This window comes from Balaenoptera borealis (assembly GCF_965194805.1).
Source record: "Balaenoptera borealis genome assembly, chromosome: 12".
Lineage (NCBI taxonomy): Eukaryota > Metazoa > Chordata > Mammalia > Artiodactyla > Balaenopteridae > Balaenoptera > Balaenoptera borealis.
The window spans coordinates 26,780,178-26,807,405 of NC_138869.1; the positions used below are offsets into that span (position 1 = coordinate 26,780,178).

The 27,228-nt window shown below is 37.4% G+C and overlaps 1 protein-coding gene across 5 annotated transcripts in view; it reads left to right on the forward strand.

Moving 5' to 3' along the window:
• Positions 1–27,228, forward strand: part of SUCLG2 (succinate-CoA ligase GDP-forming subunit beta) — a 256,923-nt gene that overhangs the window by 146,818 nt on the left and 82,877 nt on the right. For all 5 annotated transcript variants that reach the window (XR_014232125.1, XM_082344803.1, XM_082344801.1 and 2 more), the window contains 2 exons: positions 5,527–5,688; positions 7,816–7,958. Coding sequence is in view for 4 of the 5 variants with exons in the window: in XM_082344803.1 (XP_082200929.1) it covers positions 5,527–5,688; positions 7,816–7,958 (305 nt within the window). In the remaining variant the exon portion in view is untranslated. The remainder of the gene's footprint in view (positions 1–5,526; positions 5,689–7,815; positions 7,959–27,228) is intronic.

Genomic DNA, 27,228 nt, shown 5'->3' on the forward strand with positions numbered 1-27,228 from the left:
GCCACTTGCTTCTAGTGGGTAGATGCCAGGGATGCCACTGAACATCATACAATGCGCAGTGCTGTCCCTCTCATAAGAAAATGATCTCACTCAATATGTCAGTAGTCCTGAGATTAAGAATTCCTGCTCTAAGGCATCTTCATCAGTTGGAGCCCAAATCCATTCACTGAGCTGAAGGAATTAAACCCAATTTAAAACAGTGACCATCTGGCCAAGATTCCAAGAGAATTAAGGCTGGGTGATCCAAAGTTAAGTGGCACATCAAATTCCTTTCTTTCTTCAGATTAATTTCCCTAAATAACCACCCTGTTGCTCTGTGTTAGCAAGTGCCCATGTTGTTGGTGGGTGTTTCTCTGTGTTTCTCTCTTTATACACAAGACTATTTTCAAGAACATTCTCAGTTCTCTACGTTCCTCCAAAGCTCCCTCCCGCCTAGTGTCTATTTTTCTCTTTTCACAGCAACTAAAGAAAAGTTCTCAAGAGTATACAACTCTTTGAATATTAACATTTAACGGAAAGTGGACTAATTTGGAAATATCAGCGTTTTAAAGCCATCTTGGCAAAGCGCATTTCAGTAGCACGTTATGGTTATTTATCACAAATCGCATTCAGTACATTGCTTGAAGACAGATTATTTTCCAAAATAATTATGACAAGTCTTATTTCCTGCTGTTTTTATGTTTCTTTTATGTGTGAGTCTCCCCTCTGAAATGTATTTTTCTTTTGTTTAATTCTGTGGCACATTCTTCTGTTAAAACTCTAGGGTCAGAGGCCGCTAACTGCCAGTCACGTTCTTCAGTTCTTCATCGAGGTTGTTGAATTAGCAGCTCACAGGATCTCACACCATTAAACAAAACAACAAAAACACCCTATGAATATAAGTACTGCAGCTTTCTTTGATATTTGTTCAGAAGGAAAATTCATTTGTATAATCTATCAAGCATATAACAATATGCTTTTGATGGTGAAAATTGTTTTATAAATATTAATAGGTGTGTTTTTTTCACTCACTTTGTACACAGAATGGCCTTTGTTCGAGCTGAATTTTCTATAGAATTGAGGTTTCATTAATGTGACATTGAAAAGTTTAATATCTGGACCAAGCTCAGCACCTCCAAAAATACATTTTACCATAGTTTATTGTCTTATTAAATGAAAAAGCCAAGGTCTGAGCAAGGAAGTTTATTTTATTGCACTATTGTTGACATAGCCAATCCATTTTTTTTTAAACATCTTTATTGAAGTATAATTGCTTTACAATGTTGTATTAGTTTCTGCTGTATAACAAAGTGAATCAGCTATACGTATACATATATCCCCATATTCCCTCCCTCTTGCGTCTCCCTCCCACCCTCCCTATGCCACCCCTCTAGGTGGTCACAAAGCACCGAGCTGATCTCCCTGTGCTACGTGGCTGCTTCCATTTCACATGTTGTAGTGTATATATGCCATCCATTTCACATGTGGTAGTGTATATATGTCAATGCTACTCTCTCACTTTGTCCCAGCTTACCCTTCCCCCTCCCCGTGTCCTCAAGTCCATTCTCTATGTCTGTGTCTTTATTCCTGTCCTGCCCCTAGGATCATCAAAACCATTTTTCTTTTTTTTAGATTCCATATATATGTGTTAGCATACAGTGTTTGTTTTTCTCTTTCTGACTGACTTCACTCTGTATGACAGACTCTAGGTCCATCCACCTCACTACAAATAACTCAATTTCATTTCTTTTTATGGCTGAGTAATATTCCATTGAATATATGTGCCACATCTTCTTTGTCCATTCATCTGTCGATGGACACTTCGGTTGCTTCCATGTCCTAGCTATTGTAAATAGTGCTGCAGTGAACATTGTGGTACCTGACTCTTTTTGAATTAGACAATCCATTTTTAACCCACCAGTTCTGAAAGTGTACTTGGAGGGGTCTTGCAGGGGGAAATTAGCATGTAAGAGTCAATAAGTATTCAGGGATTGATCTACTCCTTTTGTGCAAGCTGAAAGTTTTGGTTTATTTTGTTTGTTATACTTTTTTGTTTTCACACTAGTATGATGAACTTTCCTAAGTTTCTCCTTCACTCATACAAATATGATACCTGTGACTATTTTTTCAGTTGTTAAAGTAGGATACAAATGTGATGAGAAATGTGGCTTAGCTGGGATTGGCAACCTTTTTCTGTAAAGGGCCAGTTAGTAAATATTTTGGGGTTTGGGGGCCATTTAGTCTCTATTGCAGCCACTCATCTCTGCTGTTGTTTTGGGACAGCAGCCATAGAGGTGTGTAAATGAATGGTTGTGACTGAATTCCAGTAAAACCGCATTTACAGAAACAGGCAGTGAGCTGGCCTAAGGGCTGTACTCTGCCACTGCCTGACTTAGAGTCTCACTTGGGGCTGTTTTAGACACATCTGTAGCCTCCCTGGCCTTATGCAACCGTGTGGTGTGATTCAAGGATCACCAAAGTTATCTCTTTCATCATCATCCTTTAGGCAAAATCTCCTTCTCTGTCAGTCCCAAAGCCTGAAATGCCAACCATTAAAATCCTTCCTGTGGGAAAATTCTGATGTATTCAGAAGATCGTATTTTTATTGAAAACCATAGGTAACCTGTACATGTGCAAACTCCAGTAGGCATTAGTTTAGATGTACTCTAAACAGAAGTATAGGATTATAAGGGAATGGGACAAAGTACAGGTCATTTTTAGTGATAGGAAGAGAAGAGAATCCTGTAGCCTGGGCCGTAAGGACCTATCGTATTTCTGAAGCCCTAAGAAAGCACTGTGCATGTAGAGGATGGCATTGGTAATAATGAAAATAACCAGTGAGTGGCAGCTGTCAGTGAGGCGCAGTGCTTTGCATGCATCCTCCCCTTCCTTCAGTACAGTGCACTAGAAAATACTCTGGTCCCCATTTGATCGACAAGGCCACTGGGCTTAAGAGAGACGATGGCTCCCTGGTCAGGAAGTGTGAGAATTACAATTCATACCCAGGTGTTTTTGATGCCGGAGTCTGCGTTAAATGGTCAGGTTCAAGGGAAAACTTTGAGATGATGTAACATTATGAACTGAGATTGTAAGGCAGGAAAGCACTTTGTATGTTTGGGACCATTTTAAAAATATTGAGCAGGTTTAACAAATATGTGTCTAACAGAATCCACGTACCTCCTTAAAATGCTTTATCCTCCTTCCAGTGCCACCCTCCCCGAAAAAGATTTAGGCATTAATGGTGGCAATTCAGTTTTGGATATTTTTCATTACTCCTTAAAGTTGCCTTACTTACTTCCTATTTATGTAGTGTTTTTAATTTCTAAAAGCACTTGGACATACATACATTGACCTAATTATGTTGTTTACTTTTCTCTACAGAGGGAGAACAGTTGGCAAGGGACCGTAGTAGATACACCTTTTTTCCTACCTATAGATAACCCTACCATCCCACAGTCAGTATCTTTAGGTCCTAGGTTAACTCTAAAGTTCTCTCAAGGTGGTCCCCAAATAGTGAACTCATTTCTGTACTTGGCATACATATCATATTACAAGAAAAAGAGTCTTTTGAAAATCTGACTTTGCAGGCATTTAGCTGGGACTGCCTTCTGTGCTTTGCATACATATCCATTAATTACACTTTCTCTAAAGTAGCTTGTAACTGTAGTCTTTGTAAGGGGCAAAGATCAGCCTGGACCTATTTTGATTTACTGGTTTATTAATCTTGACCAAGAATTCTTTTATTTGAAACTCTTCACTTAGGAAGTCAATTTTATAGCATTTGCCCATTCATTCTGAACATGTTGGTTTCAAGTAATCTTGCCAATGAGTAATGGAGGAGCTAAAATTACTAATAAATTAATTAATATATCTTTGTAAACCCAATGGAAAGCCAACAGTGATGTTGCTTTCCTATCGATTATTATACCAGTCATTAATTGCTGAGAAAATGCTACTGTAGCAAGCAGAGAACATTGGCCAATTCCTTTGGTAATGTAGGATTCCATCTTTAAGATTTCACTATTCTGGAAAGTAATTACTCATTTGCTCTGTATATTCACAGTGTGTGGGTAAAGGGGTTGGACATTTTGTGGCAACACAGAGGACTCAGGCAGACATTAAATTCCATATAAGATTCTCCCTTGTCAGTCAGTGCTACTTTAAGTAATTTGTGGTTTGGACTTTTATTTATGCTGAGAATTCTTAGATGTTAATATGACAGTTCTGCACAGATTTGTACCGAAGTGCTCAATTATTGTGGTAGAGAGACCCTTGGAAAAAACCTCTACCTGGGGTCTTTAACTCCAGGATGCTACAATATAACAATATTTTCTTTTCATAGGAAGCAAGTGGGACTAACAGACCATTGTCATTACTTTAGAGTGAAATATATGAAGGTGGTTCTTTCCCTGTCAAGAGTTAGGTGCCTATCAGCAATGCTGGAGGAGAAGGGGTAATATCTAAATTCATGGTCAGAGATCCCTGCCTGTCGATAATCCCAAGCAGAGTAAAAGAAGGTTATGATGGAATGTCATCACAGACAATTACTTTCTACTCTAAGGGATGTAATAAAAGAGATCAGATCCAAGACACCAAGCACACCACCCCTCCCCACTGCAGTCGCTACCTGATTGTACATGTGGAAGATCTGTAAATCAAGGAAAACTCTGTGGTCCATCCCTGTCGCTGAGTGAGTTTCACTGTGTCCAGGGCTCCTAGCCAGTAAAAAGAGTTAGAGATTTCTGCCAGCACCAGAGGGTGGAGACAGTGGTGCTAATAATGCCTGGCAGCACTCCACTGTAACTGACTAGTCTTGGTCTCTTAATGTTTTGTGTCTTGAATTACAAGAGTCAGAAGATGGTCCTGCTCACGTCAAGATGATGGTCTCGTTTTAGCAGACCCCAGAGTAAGTATATCAGCAGTCTAGGGATTGTTGTTTCCATTTTTAAAATAAGAAAACTGAGGTCCAGAAAGAAGGTTATTTTTATCAAAGTTACAGATTTAGTTAAGGATCAAATAATTTAAAAAATCTATTGATTCTGGCCTGGTGTTCTTTCCACTATATCTTCTAGACATATTAGTGAGGATACTGATTAAATAAAAACTTCACTTTGCAACATCAAAAGAAGGACATAGGGGGACAGCATTGAGTGTTATTGTCTAGTCTCTCCTTGCATTGAAGTGAAAGGTTAAATACTAAAAATAAGAACTGTAATAAAAATTGCAAATCAAATCTGTATGTAGCTATGCCAGTCTGTAGCTTTTAATGAGTAATGGCAACTTACATTGTTATTTTATAGAAACCAACAGATATAAATTATTATGCTTTTTATTAGGATGTAAGTCCCTTGAAAACAGGGACCATGTCATATTTGTCTTTGTAGCCTTAAAGTTTAAAGGTCAAGAAAGCCGTAACAGCTTCTCCTGCCTGAAGCATGAGAAAAAATGACAGTATTTGACTTTCTTTCTCCTGCACTTGTCAGCCTGAAGAACTTAATTTATAGATCCTTACGAGATATTTAGGTATGTTCCTTTTTTCTTTATTAGTTGTCTGTTTTGATGCCAAGATAAACTTTGATGACAACGCAGAATTCCGACAAAAGGACATATTTGCTATGGACGACAAATCAGAGAATGAACCCATTGAAAATGAAGCTGCCAAATATGATCTAAAATACATAGGGCTGGACGGGAACATTGCCTGCTTTGGTAAGAAAGCAGTTATATCAAAAGAATGATTTGTGGATTTTTGCAGAATTTAGGGCCCCTTGGTTTCTGAAATGTTATTTCCCAATAGCAAGTAAACATATGAGATTTTTGTAGCCAAAAACTCTTAAGAAACAACCCAGAATTTCTTCCCAAAGTTCATTTTGGCTGGTGGTCACCAGTTTAAAGCAGGGTTTCTCACTTCTCGCGCTATGAACATTTTGGGTTGGATAATTCTTGACTGTGGGGCGCTTTCCTGTGCTACATTGTCACCAGTTGTGACAACCAGAAATGTCTTCAGACATTACCTTTTGGTAAGCACAGTCACCCCAGTTGAGGACCACAACATTAAGGTATTTCAGTTAAACTTTGATTAGTAAAGGTCAGAACTTCTGCTACTCTAGTCAATGTTAATACGCTAGGAATTATTCTGAAATTTGGGTTTAAGATAAATTGCTTTCTTAGAGGAAGTAGAAGAGAATGAATACTTTTATCATTATACTAAAGTTTCAGGTGCTGTGAAAACCAAATGATAAAATGTTTACTCCATTATGTCAGTTTATTAATAAGACAATTGATTTTATCATAGTCATCTAAATTTGTAAAATTGGCTTATTAGCAGAGATAAGAATGGGTCTATAGAGGCAATACAATTTCTGCATTGTCCACAGCGTATGGTACTGAGATTTATACACTTTCCGTTTCTGGTGGAAGCAATTCATCGCACTTGAAACCGAGGTCTTAATCTTAATGGAATTAAAATAAAAAAGATTTGTAGCTCATTAAACCAGCAGTATCATTATATTCAGAACTGAACAGACCTCATCCAGTAGTTTGCTGTTCAATACAATAGAAAATGACATCCAATTACAAGTGATACCAAAGGCTCTTGCTTTGTTTTGTAGCAAAAACTCTAATGTACCAGATCACTCACATCATTCTGATCTTGATAAGTTAATATGCTCTCAATATTTGTAGGCGTTTAGAAAGGGGAGAGATATAATGGTGTGTTTAGAGCAAATTAAATACATATTCTTTGTAGCCTCTGTAGGAGTGTGCATGATTTGACCAAGGTAGCAGTCTCATAAGCTATGATTAACACATTTCACATTGTTTTAAGATCATATATAAATGATTTTTATTTTAGTTGTCCCAGACTTAATTAAATTAGTCACAGTTCATAGGCTTACCTGAGGAATTCAGGGGTCAGAAAAAGTGAAAGGTACTTTACCTGGAGAGTTTCTGCTGTGTTCAGCACTTTTTGGGCACTTTCTAACCTAAGGAAAGCAATTTCCTATAATTAAGCTTAAGAAGCAAAGGAAGTGCAGTTGATCAGTAAAACTTCGCTCTGGAAAATAAGAATTTTTATGTTAAAACTCTTTCCTTGGTTTCTAAAGAAAAGCTACTAGGATGTTGGCAACATTTTGGTTCTAGTTTTAATGATCAGGTTGCTAGTGAACATTTCTTATATTAATTTGAAACAGGAACGGGGGTTAGGAATATTGTTTTGATGCTGTAATTTGTTCATTTGCTTTCTAAGTTTCTCAGAGAACACATAAACATGCATGGTTGCGCTAAGTGTAAAAAAGCGTGGAGTCCTATTGAAGTTGGGACCCCTGTGGTTCAACCCCAGAGGGATGCCACATTCAAAGGAGCATATTCTCAGCAAGCAAAAAATTGAAAGAATCACATTCTTTACTCAAATCTCTTAAAGAATATTAAAAAGAATGTAATTCATAAGCTCTAGCAACTTTTCATATCCTTTTTCCTCTCTTTCCCATTTCTCTTAAACACCGTACTTTCCAGAACCTAAAACTCCTTCCTCTACTAATAGTCCAAATTTATTACTTACTTAAGCTCTTCCCTTCTTTGTGTTTCCCAGATTGATTTAACTTCTCAATAAATCCTTCTTCCCATTCCCAGGTCTTTTTTGTTTATTCTTTATATGCACATTTCCTGATTATTCTTAAAGTCTATGAATTTATCTGGTTGAATAGAATTCCAAGCAGGGTGGAAATTGGCCTAGTGAAGTCGGGGTTCTCTTTTAGCAATATGGGGGAGGGACAAAATTTATGCACCCTTTCATGCTGTTAAATTTATCCTGTCTTGTGTGCCATTTGCATTTCACAGTGAATGGTGCTGGACTCGCCATGGCTACCTGTGACATCATTTTCCTGAATGGTGGGAAGCCAGCCAACTTCTTGGATCTTGGTGGTGGTGTAAAGGAATCTCAAGTATATCAAGCATTCAAATTACTCACAGCTGATCCTAAGGTAACCTCTCTCTTTGTAGGGGAGATTGCATGGTGTAATGATTTCTCACCATCAAGGTCTACCTTGTTCCTGCTGCTAAGGGTTAATAAGCCAACCCATGTACTTTGCAGCCCCAGGTGCAAATCCTGCCTTATATCCCATTGAATGCATGATGGTTTAAATCATCTGGGTGAAAGGCTTATAAGTGCCCCTAGGATTTTATTTCAGGGTATGTGCTTACAAAGTTCTGGGAGGTAGAAGGAAATTCTTTTAAAAAGTGTAGTGCAAATAATGAAACATGGGTTGGCATGAAATATTTTTTGGGTCCTTCACACTGAAGCGATTAGTTCTATGCTTATGTGACTTAGAGAGGACTGAGTCTCAGATTCCTTTCATAAAGATGCTGAAGATATTATAAGATTAAGACAGAAGAAAGTTACAGGCTTATAATATTATATATTACTGGAAAATAATGACCCCACCTCCTTCTATATGCTTTTCAATTTACATCTCTGACAATTACATACATTACAGTTCGTAACATATGCTCTAAGTAGCATATAATGTTGTTTCATGGGCATCTTCTTAACTAGAATGTAGCTATCATACTCATGCTAGGTGCATAGTAGGTATTCAGTAAATATTTAATCAATTTAAATACCAATATGGTTTGTTTCCATTGTAGGTATTCAGTTGTCTATGAAAACAAGATTTAGGTGGATATTATTATATTGAAAAGACTAATATTTTTTGAATATCTGATATATGTCATTTAATTCTCTTCACAATTCTTTGGGGTAGTGTATATAGCACAACCATATGATTGTAAACTTTATTTGAGAATCATTATCTTAATATTGTTAATATGTGACACGTTCTCTTGGTTCCTGACATATCTGAAGGCATGGGAAATCTGAACCATCACAAAGAAAATCATGAATGAAAACAATATCAGATTCTTTTTAAAGAAATGTTGTCTGAACTTAATATGGAAGCTTCCCACTCATAAATAGACTGGCATTTTGGGTATCATGTGCATGCAGTTTTGTCTTAGGTTAGTGGTATGCTTGTCTGTTTTCATTATGACTAGTTGGTAACCTTATGTTTTTGCTGTCTTTTCCTTCTGATTCACATACACACACATAAAATTGTTAAACATTATTAGCATCTTATCTTCATTGCTCCAGGGTTGTTCAGGAATAGCAAAGTCACTGAAGTCCAAAGTCACCCAGCCGTGAAGTGTCTGCAGTTGATTTTTCTGTTTACAGAAGCACCTCGTTTTCATTGGTTAAGTAGGAATATTATCAGAGGCTCTGTAATCATTTATTAATTCATTTATCCCTCCTTCCTACTTCTTTCTAAGGGAAGAATAATTTTTATCCCAGAGATTTTCAAACCAATTGAAATCTGTAAATACCATGGACATAATACACAGCTCTTTAAATTGCTTGAACTGCAAAGTACCCAGAGGACAGGCAACTGTAATGAAATACTATACATTTAATGAAACTCAGTACTGAGAATTAAAGAGAACCATCAAAGGATTAAATCTAACAGGACAATCATTGCATTTTCTTTGGAATATCTTTTCTTAGGGGCTGATCCAGAATTTTAATTTCATAAAAGTACAGGAAGGGAATGAAAAATCACTTGGAGAACTTTTTTTGTTTTTATTTTTGGAAAAAAACAATCTCTTCAAAAATGTTGACTTTACCCTATAGAATACTTTCAAATGCTTGGAGTATTTAAACTTTTTTGAGATTTGACTGTCATCTTGTATAGATAAAGGTATGTGGGAGTTATTTTATTTTTCTCATGCTATATCAGGAAAATGCATGCTTGGCTCATCTCACAGTACATTTTCCAAATCTTGAAATTTCAAAGCCCGTTAAAAAGCATAGAAATGTAATGGGTATTTTCAATCCTGGCATTGTTTCACAGATTTCAGAGAACAGAGGCTAAAAAATAGTATAGATGAATTGATTCCATTTTGCAAGGAAACTGGTTATAGTTCTGGCAGTAATTATTTCAAGTAGAACCCCATCCATTTGCCCAGCAGTAGAGATTCCCCAGAGCCCAAAGCTAATTATTTCAAAGGTATTGATTTTCTTGTTAGATATAAGGATTAGTTAGTTGAATACACTGAAACTCAAAATTACAAAAGGCCTGTTGTTGTTAAACTTAAATCAACTGATACTAACAACTACTTGTTTGTTATATGTACAAGCTAATTCTACTGATCAAGTAATAGACATCAACATTCATATGGATTGGCATATGTTTCCACTCCTAATGTCAGCCATGGAGCTGAGACTTGCGTTTCTTTCCCTTGACTATTAGCCCAAATGCTGATTTTCATTGGGACACCTTTATACCTTTATAACTGATCTGTTCCTTATTTGTTTGTAATATATATGAAGTGAAGTTCCTCTGCCAAACTGTCTAAAACAAGAGTGTTTACTAGGTAGCTTTCTAAACTGGATTCCCATGAAGTGTATCATTAAATATTTTATAATTCTCTTATTTTCCAGCTGGGCTTGAGATGAGAGAAAGGTAATAGAGTTTGTTCTGCTGGTGGTAGAATAGATATGATCTCACCCTCATCATTTTAACTTCCAGGATTCTAAACATTAATGTTCTTAAAATCACAGGGAGTAAAATTGATATAAAATAAAAAGTAGAAGTAGGATTTTGTGGTAATCTGTAAAGAATTTGAACACATTTAAAGGAGAAACACTATCAAGAATGTTAGCCTTATGTTTTTGTTTTCCTGATTGGTGCTTTGGCTTTTGCTTCTAATTTTAAATTTAGAATTCCAAAGGTGTAGAAAATGAGTGCAACAACATCTGGAGTATGTAAAACATCTTGTATAAATGAATTAAAGAAAAAGATGGTTGATATGAATCTCAACAGTAACCTCGACTGTATTGTCCGAAGTTAAGCAAATTTGTTGCCCTCGGGAGGCCTGATTTTGAAAAGCAGTAGCATATGATTGGCATTAGTGAAGTCACTTCACTTGATTTGACTGTGCTTCCTGGTTTAGATCCAAGTTAGAGTGAAATTTTCAAAGCCCTTTAAATGTCTAGCAAGAAATGTGCTGTATAAGCACCAAATACTCATTTAAGAAGGAAGGGATTCTTGGTGGGGCTCTGGTGCCACGCAGCCTGGGTTGCAGTCCTGTCTTTAACACGCATTGGCTGTGAGACCTTGGGCGTGTCATTTAACTTTTTTGTGTCTTGGTTTCCTCTTTTATAAAATGGAGATAATAACAGTACTTATTACCTCAGAGGGTTACTTTATTGCATGAATTGAGATACACAGATTTCCAATTTAAAGGGGCAATAATTTCATATGACAGTACCATCTAAAAATTTAATAAACTTTTATTAAAAGTATAACTTACATAGAGGACACTATACAAATCTTAAGTATGTAGTTCGATGAATTATGACAAAGTGAACATATCTGTGGATCCTCTGACCACATCAAGAAATAGGACCTGGCCAGCGTCATGGCCTGAATGTTTGTGTTTTCTCATAATTTATCTGTTGAAATCCTACCCCACAATGTGATGGTATGAGGAGGTAGGGCCTTTGGGAGGGAATTAGATCATGAGGGTAGAGCCCTCATGAGTGGGATTATTGCCCTTATAAAAGAGACCCCAGAGAGCTCTCCCACCTATTCCACAGTGTGAGGACATAGCTGGAAGTTGGCCACCTGTATACCAGTAAGTGGCCACTGAATCTGCTGGTGCCTTGATCTTGGACTTGCCAGCCTCCAGAATTGTGAGAAATAAATGTTTGTTGTTTAAACCACTCAGTCTATGGTGGTTTGTTATAGCAGCCTGAATGGACCAGGACAGTCACCATCCCAGTAGCCCCTTATGCCTCCCCACTATCCTCCCCCTACCCTGCTTTCTTCCCTAAGGTAACACTCTCCTAACTTCTAATATCAAAGATATGTTTTGCCTGGTTTTGAGCATAATACAAGTGGAATCATACATTGTATACACTTTTGTATTTGCCATCCTTCACTTGACTTTTATTTCTCAGATTCACTCATATTTTATGTAGCAGTGGTCCACTTATCATTATTGCTGTATAGTATTCTATTGTATGACTCTGCAAGAACTTTTCTGTCATCTTCTATTGATAGACATTTGTGTTATTCTTATGTTTGACTATTATGAATAATGTTGCTGTGAACATTCTCATACATGTCATTTGGAGCATATTTTTGATACTTGGAACTAGAATTTCTGGGTAATAGGGTATGCATATACTCAGCTTAAATCGATACTGCCAAACAGTTCTCTAGACGTGGCAATTTACATTCTCATAGGCGTGTGTGGGAAGTCCAATTTCTCTACACCCTCATCAACATTTTAGGCATTCTGGTAGGTGTGAGGTAGTATCTCATTGTGGTTTAATGCCTTTTTCTCATGTGTTTATTAGCTACTTGAATATACTCTTTCAGCTTCTGTCACTTCATGTATAAAGTAGACCTGAAAACAATACCCCAAAGCATTGTTTTATTATCATCTAAGATATATGTGGAAGTACTTCGCAAACCTTTCTAAAGCATGATGAAAACTTTAGTTTGTGTTGGGTTTTTTTTTTTTTGAGCGTTCATTTTGATTATCTTTTTAAAGGCTTAGATTTAGAATTACTGAAACAGTTGGGGAATAAATGGTCATCTACAGAAATGGGAGCTGTCTGAAACAGTTCATTGTCACCAGTGTTACTGCCTGGGTTGTTTTGAAATTGATTAAATGTGTAAGCAATTCAGTAGCTTGCAGTGATTCTCCCTTCAGACAACCAAGAAAACACAGTTTAATAAAGGGAGGACTAAATTCATGTTTGGGAGAACCACAAAATATAATTTGGTATAACTTTGAGGAGAGGCCAGCTGTTTTAGCTCTGTGGTAAGTGCTTGAAAAGTCTTTAGAATTTGAGGCCAGGGACATAAAACTGCACGCTGTATTTTTGATAAAGGGTTTATGCAAAGGCCTTAAGTTGTAATAAATATGTTTTAGAATTAATACATACTAAATGCCTCATGTATTGTTGATTATCATATATTTAAAAACAAAACAGTATCCTCTTTTTCTCATATACATGCTTATATCAGAAGCATGAAGAAAAACTTGTTTTATTACATGCCACATGTATTTGCTGTAATGCCTTATCTGCAAGGGAATATTTATTTTGGGGGTTAATAGAACTCTTTAGGGACTAATTTTCAAATATAATGTCCAATATATTTTAAATATGAGCGATATTTTTGAAATGATTACCCTGCACCTCCATTCTTACAGCCCAGTTTGAAAACAAATTTTACTTTCATATAGAGTTGAAAAGCAAGCCATTCTTTATGGTGATCATCTACCTGATAGCCTAGTCTGAAAAGAATAAAAATGCTTTTGTACTTCTCGATTTGGAAACTGTCATTTGGTTTCCCCTTCCCCTTAGGATAGCCTCTCATTTAGGGTAACCACTGTGCATACACTGGAGAGTGGAAAACCATCCTCCCTGGGCTCATTTCTTTTCGCAGTGGTTTTCCTACTGTCATGAATTCATAAATGCTGATTTTGCATTTCTTTTCCTGATGTCCATTTATCCCAAATTTCCAAGATTGTCTGGCTCTCTATGCCCAACTTACTTGCCAATACTGTAAGAGCCAGGCCCTGGCTCTTACAGTATTGGCTCTTTCCGTATCTCACACATGATCAGTGTGTCTGATAGCTACCGCATTTTCAAAGCATCTCTAATGGAACACTCTAAATCTCTTTTCATGCTCCTTGCTGACATAGCCTCAGAAATAAATAAAAAATAATATTTGTACGCTTTGCTTCTCAAAATTCAGATTTTAATACACCTTACTTTGTTTTGTGGTAAGTGATTTAAAGAACTTAACAGACTTTGGGATATTTTAGCAAATTTTATGATTAGTCCCAGCGTGCTCAGTAATTCATTATGAATCCTGTATGGAGAGGCCTTTGTAGATTGTTGAAGAGAAATGGACCACTAATCAAATTATAATATCATATAGGTTGGAAATAATATATACTTATTACAAGAGTTAGGATTTTTTTTTTCTTCTTAATGTTATTGCATTGAGAAAACAAGTAGTTGAACTCAGCAATTAGAAAATAGTGTATTTCCTAACAAGTTGATCAAATAATGACCAGGATTAATGTCAAGCATCTCTGAATCTTAAGAATCATCTTATCATGGTAGAGTGATGAAGGCAGTTTTACTATTATTATTTTTGAGGTATTGTTTTAGAATCCAAATTAGCTGGTAGAGGAATCACTGGGTGTGGAGAGTGAACTTAGTAAAATTATTCTGGAGAACAAGTTTAAAAACCTTTGAACTGTGAAGACCTCTGATTCTTCTTCTCTGCAGAGGTGAACTGTAGTTTGGTGGGATGAGCCCCAGTGGATTCAGGAGATTGAAGACACTGAATCCTCTTTCTTCTTCCCTCCATGCTGCCCCCACCTACTGCCAGAGAATTAGGAGTGCTGTCTCATTCATAAATGAGCAACATGTCCATATGGGCTTGCTGAAGAAATCGGCTTGACTCACAGTGGCTTTCTACATAGGGTTCTGTCTTTGTTTCAGGGTATTTTATTAAGCAGCATCCCTTTTCCCCTAATTATTAAATTAGGGAAACATAAAATAGAAAAGTACAAAAATACATTAAATTACATGTACATAGACTTTTTTTTTTTTTAGCATTTTCTTTTTTCTTTTTTTTTTTTTAATTTTATTTATTTATTTTATTTATGGCTGTGTTGGGTCTTCGTTTCTGTGCGAAGGCTTTCTCTAGTTGTGGCAAGCGGGGGCCACTCTTCATCGCGGTGCGCGGGCCTCTCACTATCGCGGCCTCTCTTGTTGCGGAGCACAGGCTCCAGACACGCAGGCTCAGTAATTGTGGCTCACGGGCCCAGTTGCTCCGCGGCATGTGGGATCTTCCCAGACCAGGTCTCGAACCCGTGTTCCCTTCATTGGCAGGCAGATTCTCAACCACTGTGCCACCAGGGAAGCCCCCTACATAGACTTTTTGATGAATAATATAGTGCAGCATTTTTGATAAAACTAGTATCAATATAACTGACACTATTATATAGTCTGCTTTTTTCACTTTGTATGTACATTTTGCCTGTCTTTGTGCAGTACTCCACAACATCCTCAGTGGCTAAATAGTATTCACTTTTATAGATATATGTTTACTTAACCAGTCCTCTGTTATTTGGTATTCAGGTTGTTTCTGACTAAAAATAATGCTCCTGTGGACCTCCTTGTATTCATAACTTTACAGACAGGTCAGATTATTTACATAAGATGAACGTTGAGAAGCGTGAGGGTAAAAATGTATGCAGAGGTTAAGTTTTTTACACTTACTGCCGAATTATTTCAATACTAGTTGAAGGAACATAGAGGGTTTTCATCAAATAAGTTTTCCTACATCCTGGCTATCATTACTGTGGCTCTTTACTATCATGAGAGGTAACATTTTAAATTATTTTTCTTTTATTGAGCATTTTTTATTACTTCTGTTATGACCTGCCTATTAATATCTTTTGCCCAATTTTCCATTTTTATGTCACTCTTTTTCACAGAGATTTAAAATACAGGTGTGTGTGTGTGTGTGTGTGTGTGTTTTGGAAATCAAGGGAATGGGCTCTTTTATATATGTTGTCACTCTTTTTTTTCCATCCTGCCTCTTGTCTTTGAATTGGTCTATATAAAATTTTATTATGCCATTATATCTATGTCCACCTGAAATACTGTTATGTAAAGTGAGACCACTTAATGCGTGTTATTATTTTTTGCTATTATTTACTTAGTTTCTCATAAAACTTTTAGTAAGACTTTTAAAATTTGTTGCTTCATGAATCACCATTTAAGGTACAGTTTCAAGTGGAAACATCGTATTCTCCACCCCTCCAAATGTGACTTAAAGCAAGATGATGTTGTGATTAAAATGGCATGGTTCTTTAGTTATTAATAAGATTCTTAGTTATTTTCAAGGAATATTTTTCAAAGTATTGAAGGAATTTCATTGTAAACTAATATGCATTTTTTCAACCAGGCTTCTTAGTACAGTTGATTCCCACTATTTGCAGGTTCAATATTTACAAATTTGCCTATGCTCTAAAATTTATTTGTGACCCCAAAATCAGTACTTACAGTGCTTTCGCGGTCATTTGCAAAAGTACACACAGTGTTGAAAATTTTTATTTATCCGACATGCTGTTCTCAGTGAATGTCAATCAAGGCAAGATTCTCCTTTCATGTTTCAGCTCTCTTACAGTAAACAAGTGTCATTTTCACGATCTATTCAGTGCCCCATTTTTCATGTTTTTGTCCTTTTTGGTGTGTTATTTTGTTGTTTAAAATGGACCCACATGTAGTGCTAAAGTACTGTCTAGTGTGATGTGCCTTGCAGAGAAAATACATGTTAGATAAGCTTTCTTGAGGCGTGATTTACAATGCTGTTGGTCACAATTTCAATGTTAATGAATCCACAGTGTATATTAACTAAGATACACTGAAACAGAAACAAACACACAGAAAACAAGGTTATGTACTGATAGGTTGGCAAAAATGTTGTGACCAAGGGCTCTCAGGAACCTAACCCTGTATTTCCCTTAGGGGCGGTGGATCAGTATTCACTAATTCAATGTTCATTGCAACTTTATAGACCATAACTGCTCTGAGTAATGAGAATTGCCTTTATAAAGTTTTGGGTAATTATGGACAGCTCTTCAGAATCATATGCTAGAGACTCCATTTTATCTTTTTTAAGAAAGGACATTCAGGAACCCCTAATGTAAAGTTAAAAAACAAAAAACAAAAAACTTTTCTTCTCATAATTTGCATTTATATGTTTCCTAAAGGGAAGTATTTTGATTATGAGAACCTTTGAAATGGGTCACTAATGGCTTTTGAGACATAGTAGCTTTATACCTATGGATTAAGTGAATAAACCTTGAGAACATTTTAATTTAGTTTTCACTTTTCAGTTAAGAATGATTTCCTTACCTAGTTAGGTCCCTTCGCTTTATGCTTTTTGAAAGTTTTCTTTACATTTAAAAAATTGATCATTTTTCACTTTTATAAATTTACCTTTCCTACTTAAAAGTATAAGATTAAAAAAATTACCCCTAACTTTATTCACATCACACAACTGCTGTTACAGTTTGTTAAATTTCCTTCCAGCATTATCTGTGCATATCTTCTTTATAAGGTTATAATTAGGATGTCCTTCCTTTTGATGGCCTTTTTTTTATTAGTCCAATATTACACGATAATCATCTTCTCATGTTGTTAGCTGGTCTCCCTGACTGTGAATTTTACTAGCAATATTAGTAATTGGCAGTGTTTTAAAGGCTTGTTATTTAGAAGATAATTTAAAGAAGCCTAGTATTTAAAATCTTTTTCAAAAAGTATGTGAACTTTGTAAATCAGGTTTGCTAAAACAGGGTACAATATAGTTAACAAATGCAATAGTAACAATCATGAAAAGCTTTGTGTTACAAAACAAACTTTTATACAACAAAAAAAGAAAATCAATGTAATCCAACATCTACATCCGTTGGAGCTGCCCTCCTTTCCTTTGTCCTTTACTCACTACTGCTTTGCCAAAGTGTTCTAAGCAATGTTGCTTGCTTTATTATGGACCTAAAAAAAGGTTTTTTTCATTTGAATAGTTTATGCTGCAACTTTAATAATTTGGATGGCAACTCTCTTGCAATTAGAGATCCTTTGTGAACATGGATAGATATTTTATCTACATATCCAGGACCCTCTCCTGGGATGCTTGTTTACCACCTTTGAGGTCTTATGAAACGGAGCATTTCGAACACACATATTAGTTAGCATTCCCAACGGGCAGCTGGCACAAATCCTAGTTAATTATTTTTCTTCTAGCTTATCTGTGAGTTCTTTCATTAGCCGTTATCTGTAAACATTCTGGACACATCCCTTTTTCTCAATTAGAACTCCAGTAGAATATTTTTGAGCAAACATTTAGGTGTCTGCTCAGAGGCCTTAGGATCGTAAACAGTGAACAGAAAATCCATTTGGAGCTTTAACCCATGACCTTCTAGATTTTACTTGTTCTTTAATCCCAAGCAGTACATTTCTCTGAGAAGGAGACATAAGCGACTTAGAATCTTCACTGTGTCAATGTGATCCAAGAATATTGGCATTTGGCTAGCAGGCGGGCAGGGAAATGTCCAATTCATACTGTATTTAGATGACTTCTGATATTTTTCTGTGTTTTGTGATCTGTGATTAGTCGTTGTACTTTATAAACGGAGCTTCTTCATGAAGCTGAACTTCCAAATAGCTAATCCAAATGCTCACAGTGTTAAGCAAATTCCAAAGAAGAGGTGTTTGATATTCAAATGAGACGAGTGAAAGAAGCAAAAGTAAAAAATACAAAAGCTAAGAAACATGAAAAGATGTGTTACTGAAAGAATAAATTCTATCATTCCATCTTTATCTCCAAGTACAACCTTAAAACACTGCCTGTTGAAAGGTGCATCAGTTTATCAAACAATGCAAGATATCTTAGGTAAGATAACAGGACAGAAATTAGAGGCCCACCATCACCCTAGCTTCCTCTTCCTAGTGGACACAGCTTGGTATTCCCCATCCAGTGAGGAGTCAGCAGATACTTCTTGATGACCTACTGTGTGTCAAGTTCAGGGCTGACTGAGAGAATGGGAATCCATCCAGTATTTGATGTCATTGGTTCCAGTGAGGCTGTTCTTATCAATTCCTTCTGATTGTAATCATCTCTGTAAAGCAGAGGAAGACATGTGCTTGACTGACAGATGTAGTCTTTTCTAAGGTCAATAAAGACCCAGTATAAAGCACCTAGTATACTTGAGGTCACATCTCAGTCTCTGAGTTCACAGAGAAGAGTCTGTGGAGCCTCACTACTCACAATGTGGACCATGGACAGTCAGTGTTGACATCAACGTGAAGGCTGTTAGAAATGCAGAATCTCAGCCTTACCCCATACCCATCAAGTCAGAATTTGTGTTTTCACAACAGATGGTTCCTATGTACATTCGACTTTGAGGAACACTGGTCTAGAGCAGGGGCAGGCAAACTGTAATTCATGGCCAAATCCTGCTCCACGCCTGCTTTTGTAAATAAAGTTTTACTGAAACAGAACTTTGCTCATTCATTTTCTTAACAAGTAATTGTGACAGAGAACTCCTGGCCCACCGAAGTCTATAGAGTAGTACTGCTCAAAGTGTGGCATTGGATCAGTGCCAGTTTGTGCAGAAGTGCCAATCTGTGAGCTCTTTGTTTTAGGTTTGTGATAAGTACAAAAACAGAATAAGCATTGAGAAACTTTGATTGCAAATTGCCATTGCCATGACACGCAAGTGGAAGATCAGTTTGCTAGCAATTCATAATATTTGTTTTACAAAAATATCAGTCCGTGACTGTCAGGGAATAAAAAAAACCTAATCCTTCACCATGGATTATGTGAGAAGCAGTACTCTGTGGGTAAAGATAGATATTATGGGCATAAAACCAGTATCTTAAGTGAATTTGATCGTACCTGGTACATCTTGATGCCAAATGAACTTTACTGTAGGCTGTTAGAATCATATTGTCATATTATTCTTTGCTCATCATGTTTTCTCATGATTCTTTCTCTTGTTTAAGGATTCTTCTCCCGTTCCCTGTGATCTTGGTAATGCCATCAAATTCAGTGCCTCCTCTAAGGCTCTGTGTCCCTGCTTGGATCCTCTCTTCTTCCCTCCTGCCCATGGGGTATCCTTATACTCCAGGTAGGCCAGTTGCTTTACTGCCCCCCTGAAAGCAGGCTGCTTTCAGGAGTGATCTCCTAGCACAGGCCCCTCAGTCCAATCAGCTCTCCTGCTGAAGCTCATGGAAAATGCGACCTGTCTCTGGTATCATGAATTAAAACAATGTGGCCCAGGAGGCTCTATTCCTTCCCACCTGGTGAAAGCCTGAGTAAGATGCAGGAGCGAACCTGCATGATGGAGACTCTCTCAGTCATAGCACTTCATTCCTATATAGCCAGTTGTCTGTAACTCAGTGGTTCTTAAAGTGGTTGATCCAGCAGGAGTGGTGTTACCTAGAACCTTTTTAGAAATGCAAATTCTTGGCCCCCTTCAAAGCTATCGTATCAAAAACTCTGAGGTGGGGCCCAGCCCTGTGTTTTAACAAGTCTTTCTGGTGATTCTCATGTTTGCCTAAATTTGAGAATGACTGTTGTGGATCTGCAGCTTCTCTTTACTTCTGTGAGCTGCTCTCCATCTTTTCCAGCTATGAGCCAAATCATTCTTTCTTTTTCGCCTTTGAATTAGAGTTCATTGTCAGTCACTGACAACCCAGCAAGTCTGCTTAATATACTATACCTTTAAAATTCTCACCAAACTGAGAGTTTGCCCTAGCATTCTCTTGTGCTGTGTAGTGGCCCTGGGCCCTCCTCTGTTAACAATTCTTTTTAGTTCTTTCCCCATACACTCTATACCCCCATGTATTTTAAGATTTTTTTATTCTCTTATTTTTATGTCAAAATCTTTCCGTGAAACTCAGAGGGACCTTATCCGTCCTAAAGTGACTTTTCTATCCAAATGAGAATTAAAGATAATCTCCTAGTTAATAGGTAAAATTCATCACCTGGGATCGTAAATGCATTTCTTTGAAGATCAGCTCCCTCACGGAGAACTTTTATTTCTCTCCTGTCTAAAAGTAGAATACAGCAACAAGTTGTGTAATTTTTCAAGTGACTTTCTATAAACTTGATGAAAATTACCTCACCTTGAACTCAGTCATTGAAGTAAATTTAGTTCATTTTTGTCCCGATTAAGTTACCATCAGCTGCTTCTTTTCACAGGAGATTTCCTTCCTATTATTGTTCTCTGTGCATTTAATCTCTCTTGATACTTTTCTTCTCCTCTCTTGATTTTTAAGTGTTTTGCTGTGATTCAGCCTCCCGTCTATTCTTGCTACAAAATACAACCTTCATTTTTTATCTGGGTTCCTAGTGCTATTTGGGGAAAAGGGAAGTGGTCAGATCTTTCAGTATTTGACAAAAGCTGTGAAAATAGAATGTTTCAAGGTGGACATGTTGAATCAAGTTTTATGTTTGGTCAAGAAAATTGATTCATGATGATATGTGACACAAGGAAGGTCTTTACTGAGTTTTCTTTTGGTATACATGGGGAATGAAAAAATCACTTTTTAAAAAAATACAATTTAATGTTTCTTTATCTTGATGGCTCTTTGTGCAAATTCCTTTTACAGAAACACTTTCGTCAGAGAATCAGCATATAACTTTCCCTCACCATTAGACAAATCATCTTTATGTCAACCACCATTGGGGAATTGAGATTTGCCTGCTTTTCTTTTAATTCATATGTTCAGTATCAAGGTGAGACCTTGTTGCTATCTCTTCCACCTCTGAGGTTGTTACCATGTTATTGAGTGTTCATGGATCCCTTAGAGAGTGGAGCAGACAAGAAACAGGGCATGAGCTAGTTTTCATTCCTCTTTTGGTTCCTGAACATCTGTCTCTAGTTCACTGAAGCCACTATACAGTGGAGACACAGTCCACGTGAAGGTGAGGCTCTAAAGACAGTTCATAAAGCAAAAAATATAATCAAAATTAGGTTTGAAAGTCCTTTAAGTCACCCATGCATCTTAATATCTTTAACCATTAGAGTCCCAGTAGTGTGGTGAGACCCGAGCCATTGAGCATTTGGGAGTGAGCAGTGAGATCTCACTCCCTCCCATTTCCCTCAGGGACTCACGTCCTTTGAATGAAATGGCAGTGGGGTCACCCACTAGATTTTACTCATTAATTTCTACTCTTTCTCACTTACTTATTCCATCCCCATGCCTGTATAGATGGATTCATATAAATTAAATGTGTTTTTGATGTGACTTTGTTGTATGAGATGAGACTAAATAACATGCTAGGGAAGGTAGGAAGAGAGCAGTGAAAACCAGGGGCCAAGAAGTTGTTTCAAGGTATTCTTGTCATGCATGTTAGATAGTTTAAAAAAATATATAACTCTCCAACGATAGGGGTCATTATGTGGTCGTTAAGAGCTTATACTTCATTGGCAGAAATGGCTCAGCTGAGATCCAGCTCTGCCAGTTCCTAGCTGTGTGACCTTGTGCATGTTGATTCACCTTTCTGTGCCTGACGTTTAATCTGTAAAGTGGAGTTAATAACTTGTGGTACCATATGAAATAACACATGAAGTGCTTTGAGCACAGTGCCTGGAACTTTAGGCAGTCATTTCATGAAAGCAGTGCCAGTGGTGGGTATCTTCAAGGGGTGGTTGCTGTGGTGGTGGTCATGTATATAATAGGGGCAGTTGGCCAGCCTTTGCCACTGGCCAGGCACGGTATAATCTAGTTGATAAGAAGAGGCACTCTAGAGCCAGGCTGCCTCGGTTTGAATCCTGGCTCTCTCACCAAAGTTTGGCCCTGAACGAGTTAATCCGTCTGTGCCTCAGTTCCCTCATCTGTATAATGGATATGACTTTGTACCTGTCTTAGGTTTGTGGTGATAAATAAATGAGTTAACATTTGTAAAGCCCTTAAACCAGTTTCCGGCACATAGTTAATGCCTGCCTATACAGTTGTCTCTTGCTGTCTGTAGGAGATTGGTTCTAGGAGCTCCCACAGACACCAAAATCCACAGATGCCCAAGTCTCTCATGTAAAATTGCAGAGTACAATGAGTACAGTTGGGTTTTGCATCCGTGGGTTTCACATCCACAGATTCAACTAACCCTGGATCTAAATTTCTGTTTGGCGGACCAGACTGTATAATTGTTAGCCGCTGTTATTAATATTTATTTTATTCTTTCAGTTTGGTACAGTTAATTTTTTTATTCGACCAAATAATTATTCATTGTGCACCGTATTTGTGCCATCCTGTGAGGAGTGGGGATGTTCATCCTACGTGCATGGAGCTTACAGTATTGTGGGCCAAACAGACTTCCACAAAGTGTCTCACCAGTTTTCTAATTACAGACTATGATTACAAGGAATCCTGGGAAGAGGCACTGGAGAGGACACAGTGAATAAAGAGATGAATAAGGTCTAGAACTTTCTTTCAGAAAAAAAGAAAAAAAACAAAACTAAAATGGCCAAAGAGAGTTTAAAAGGACCTGGATTCTCATACTCGGCTGCACATTAGAAACCACTGGGGCGCTGTTAACACTCCACACACCAAGACCATTCATTCTCTAGATGAATTCCATCAGAATCACTTGGAACGGAGAGGGACTGAGGCTTCAGGAATTTTTAAGTTTTCCTGGTGAGTCCACGGTACAGCCAGTTTGAGAAAGAATGTTGCAGAAGGCACTACCCTGAGAATGTGAGCCAACTAGTAGATACAAGGAGGTTTACGTGCATCTGCAGATTCAGGCATCACTCAGGAAGGTTACAAGGAGGTTTACGTGCATCTGCAGATTCCGGAATCACTCAGGAACGTTACAAGGAGTTATTCCAGTTTTAGAGACCTGTTTGAGTTAATCCCAAGAAAAATGCTCTTGGCTTTTCCATAAGACTAGAATTCAGAGCTAGAACCAACTACCCTGGTTTTGCTGAGCTTGAAATTATTTTTATCCCTCTGATAAAAATATCCATGAGTTTCAATTTTCTCTCTTTTTGCTTCCATTGCTACGGTTTCCACAAATCCTGGCTCATACCATCTGAAGTCATCAGGCTCGATGTATAGTCTAGCTTGATGGCTGCATTGCTTAGGGGAATGTTATGAGGCAAACCTGGTCCCTATCTTACATGAATGTGGACCAGACTCTTGATCTCTCAGAATCAACATATAAAACATTAAGGGTTAAAATTGCGTTTATAAATTATGTATAAATACACATAAATTGAATCCCATTGAAATCAAGTAGATGGGCAAAATGAGCTTTGCACTGAGAGAAAGAGAGGGAGAAAATATTTTCAAGTTCTGTATTTCCAAGGGGGATTTTCTATACCATAATCAATGAAGTTATCCTTCCAGACAGTATTTCAGGTTCATAACTATGTGGACTTTCAAAAGAAAAAAAGTCAATTATGAAGGAGTAGATGGAGGCAGTGCATGTGCACAGTATATCACGGTTGGTGATGGACCTGGAATGTTTCATACTCAGCAAATCATTTAAAGTTTTTGAACTACAGGCCTGTCTTTTCATGGCAAACTTATAATAGGACAAATTCCAGTGAGCTGGCAGGTTCCAGGACCTCCTCAGAATTGTTGGTTCCCGCTGCTCTCTGGTGGCCATCCTCTTGAACTCTTCTTTTGGGGAGGTGGGGTAGAGAAGTGCTTTCTGAATTGTGGCGGATTCACCTTTAATCAGAACTTCCAAGCCCAAAGCTTCTGCCACATGGAGGAGAAACTCAAAGAAAGTTTCTTGCCATTGTTAAAATGATGAGAAATAACTCAGTTTTGGTACATATGAAAGGACATTTTCGTTGGAAAATAGCTCTTAATGTCTGAAGTTAGCGAGTGTTTATATCATTTTTATTCTTTCTCTTTGGCTAATATGAAGTAGACTTAGCTAAATTCTCATACTCTGTCAGGGGTTGGTTGCCAGCCCGTGACTTCAGAGCTCAGGGTAATATTCTTGATGACATTTTGTCCATTATGCATGCCATTTACTTACATGGCACTAATGCAAGCGGCATGAGTGTTAGGACTTCAGTACTTGTGTTTTTATTCACTACTTGGTGGCACACTTTCTCCTTTTCCTGCTCTCATCTTTTCAGACCAGGAAGAGAGATAGCATTTGGCACTGGACGTGCTTGCCTTGTTATTGTCATGGGTGAGCAATTCTAAGGACAGGGAAGGCGGAGGCTCGTTATGTGTGGGTTGTAAGGACCACTGAGTCAGTAGCTCAAAAGAGATGAAGTCCCAATCCACATGCCCCTGTCTCTTACTCTTCTTAGGCCTGGGATAGGGCTTTCCTGAGGGAGAAATCTCTGGAATAGAAAAGGACCAGATATAAGCCTGTGAGTATTGCGAATGACTTGGATGCTTGTGTGGGGGCATCAAAACAAAAACAAACACACAGTAAAGATAAATTAAAGGACACCTACATTAAGCCAGTAAAGCATGTGTTTAAATTTGATTTTAAGAGAAGCTTCTTTAAAAACCTATTTAAAAACTTTATGTGCAACAGTATTTTAGAATTGGGTGAGACCTTCTAAATGTGAAAGAAAGCAATATCATAAGGCGAGTTAAATTTGAGCAAATATAGGAAGATTTGGCATGTTTTTCTGAAAGGGGGCCAAACCCATTATAGTCACCCAGCAAATCAGGTCTTGTCTCATCTTTGTCAGCTACTTGGTGTATCCGTGGAAATCCATAGAATGAGACCAGCAAGAACATAGCAAATAAGCTGCCTTTTGAGGCATTATTTTGAGGCATTTTGACACAGCAACATTCCTCTCTTCAATGTATAGAAAATATAAATTCTAGAAAATGTTATTATGTCAGCACTTTCCAAATCTCTCATAATTTCTATGGGCCGTGTGGTCTTAAAACGTAATGACCACAAGACGATGACCATGCCTTTCTGCCATTTCTATGCCAGCAGTAACCCCCTTTAGAGAAGAGCGTTGCCGGCCTGAGAGGTCAAGAGGCAATAGTCAGTATGAACTCTTGTTCCATTTGCTTAAAGCGAACGGTTTTAATTATACACCTTTCACAACTTTATTGCTGTGCTTAGCAAGCCTTGAGGCAGTCCAGACTGGTCCTGCTGATACTCAGAAATTATCTGTAGAAAACAGCCTCATGTCTTTCCGAAACAAAATCTTATTAAAATAAAGTTGGGTCAAAACTCAAATAAAACTCACTCCAAAACAAAACGTGCAATGTCTGTTCTTGTACACTTTGTACTTTGTAGTTAAGATTCTTAATGAGCACCTGGGCCCTTAGTGCAGAAGGCTTTTTTTTAAAATGAATAAATTTATTTATTTATTTATTTATTTTTCACTGCGTTGGGTCTTCGTTGCTGCGCGTGGGCTTTCTCTAGTTGCGGTGAGCGGGGGCTACTCTTCATTGCGGTGCGCGGGCTTCTCACTGCGGTGGCTTCTCTTGTTGCAGAGCACGGGCTCTAGGCGCGTGGGCTTCAGTAGTTGTGGCACGCAGGCTCAGTAGCTATGGCTCGCGAGCTCTAGAGTACAGGCTCAGTAGTTGTGGTGCACGGGCTTAGGTGCTCCGTGGCATGTGGGATCTTCCCGGACCAGGGATCAAACTCGTGTCCCCTGCATTGGCAGGCAGACTCTTAACCACTGCACCACGAAGGAAGTCCCTAGGCGGCTTTTTTTTTTTTAACAATGTCTAAAACACATCTTTTAACGGTCATTCTTTTTGGAGTTATAAATTAATTTCCACATCACTAGTTCTTTAAAAAAAAAAAAAACTTGAGAATTAAGTGTCTGAGAGATTTATTTCATTTCCTAAATAATTGTTCTGTAATTTAATCAGTGGTCGGTATGGAGTATTTGGAATATAGAAAAGCACACAGAAAAAAAATCACTCATAATTCCTTAGCTCAGAGATAACTATTATTTAAATTTGGCCTGTCTGCTTCCAGTGTTTTCTTTTTCTTTCTGTATAAATACACATATGTTTTAAATTATATTGGGATCATACTGTTTTTTTCCACTTAACAGTATACTGAGATCACTTTACCACATCATTAAATTTTTTTCTGCAACAAGAATTTTAGCACTCATGTTATGTTCCATTATGTTAATAACACCCTTATATTTTTAGCCTTTTTCCTGTTGTTATGACATTTAGCTGGTTTCCTGTTTTTTGCTGCCACCATAATGTGATCATCTTTTATATTTTTGTGGTATTAGTTTATGCATGGAATTGGAATTATAGTGTCTTTTTCCCCCTTTGGGGACATGGGACTATATTAAATGTTTCTTTTTTTAATTCTACACCTAAATATGCAATAATTTTATTTTTTGTTTTCCCTCCTTAATATGATACTCTGGCAACAAGTTAGTTAATTGAGCTTGGTTGGCTTTCACTGTTCCTTGAACAAAGTGTTTTACTAAATGATCCCAAACGTTAAATAAAAACCAATTAACAAATAGATGCTTAGATATTAACAGATGTCTTCAGGAGGTCTGTATATAATTAGAGGAAATAAATCTTACTCTGATAGTGACAGTTGGGTAAAACAAATTATTATCATCAAGGGCATTTCATTGTAAGACAACCCAATAAACAGAATCTGTGAT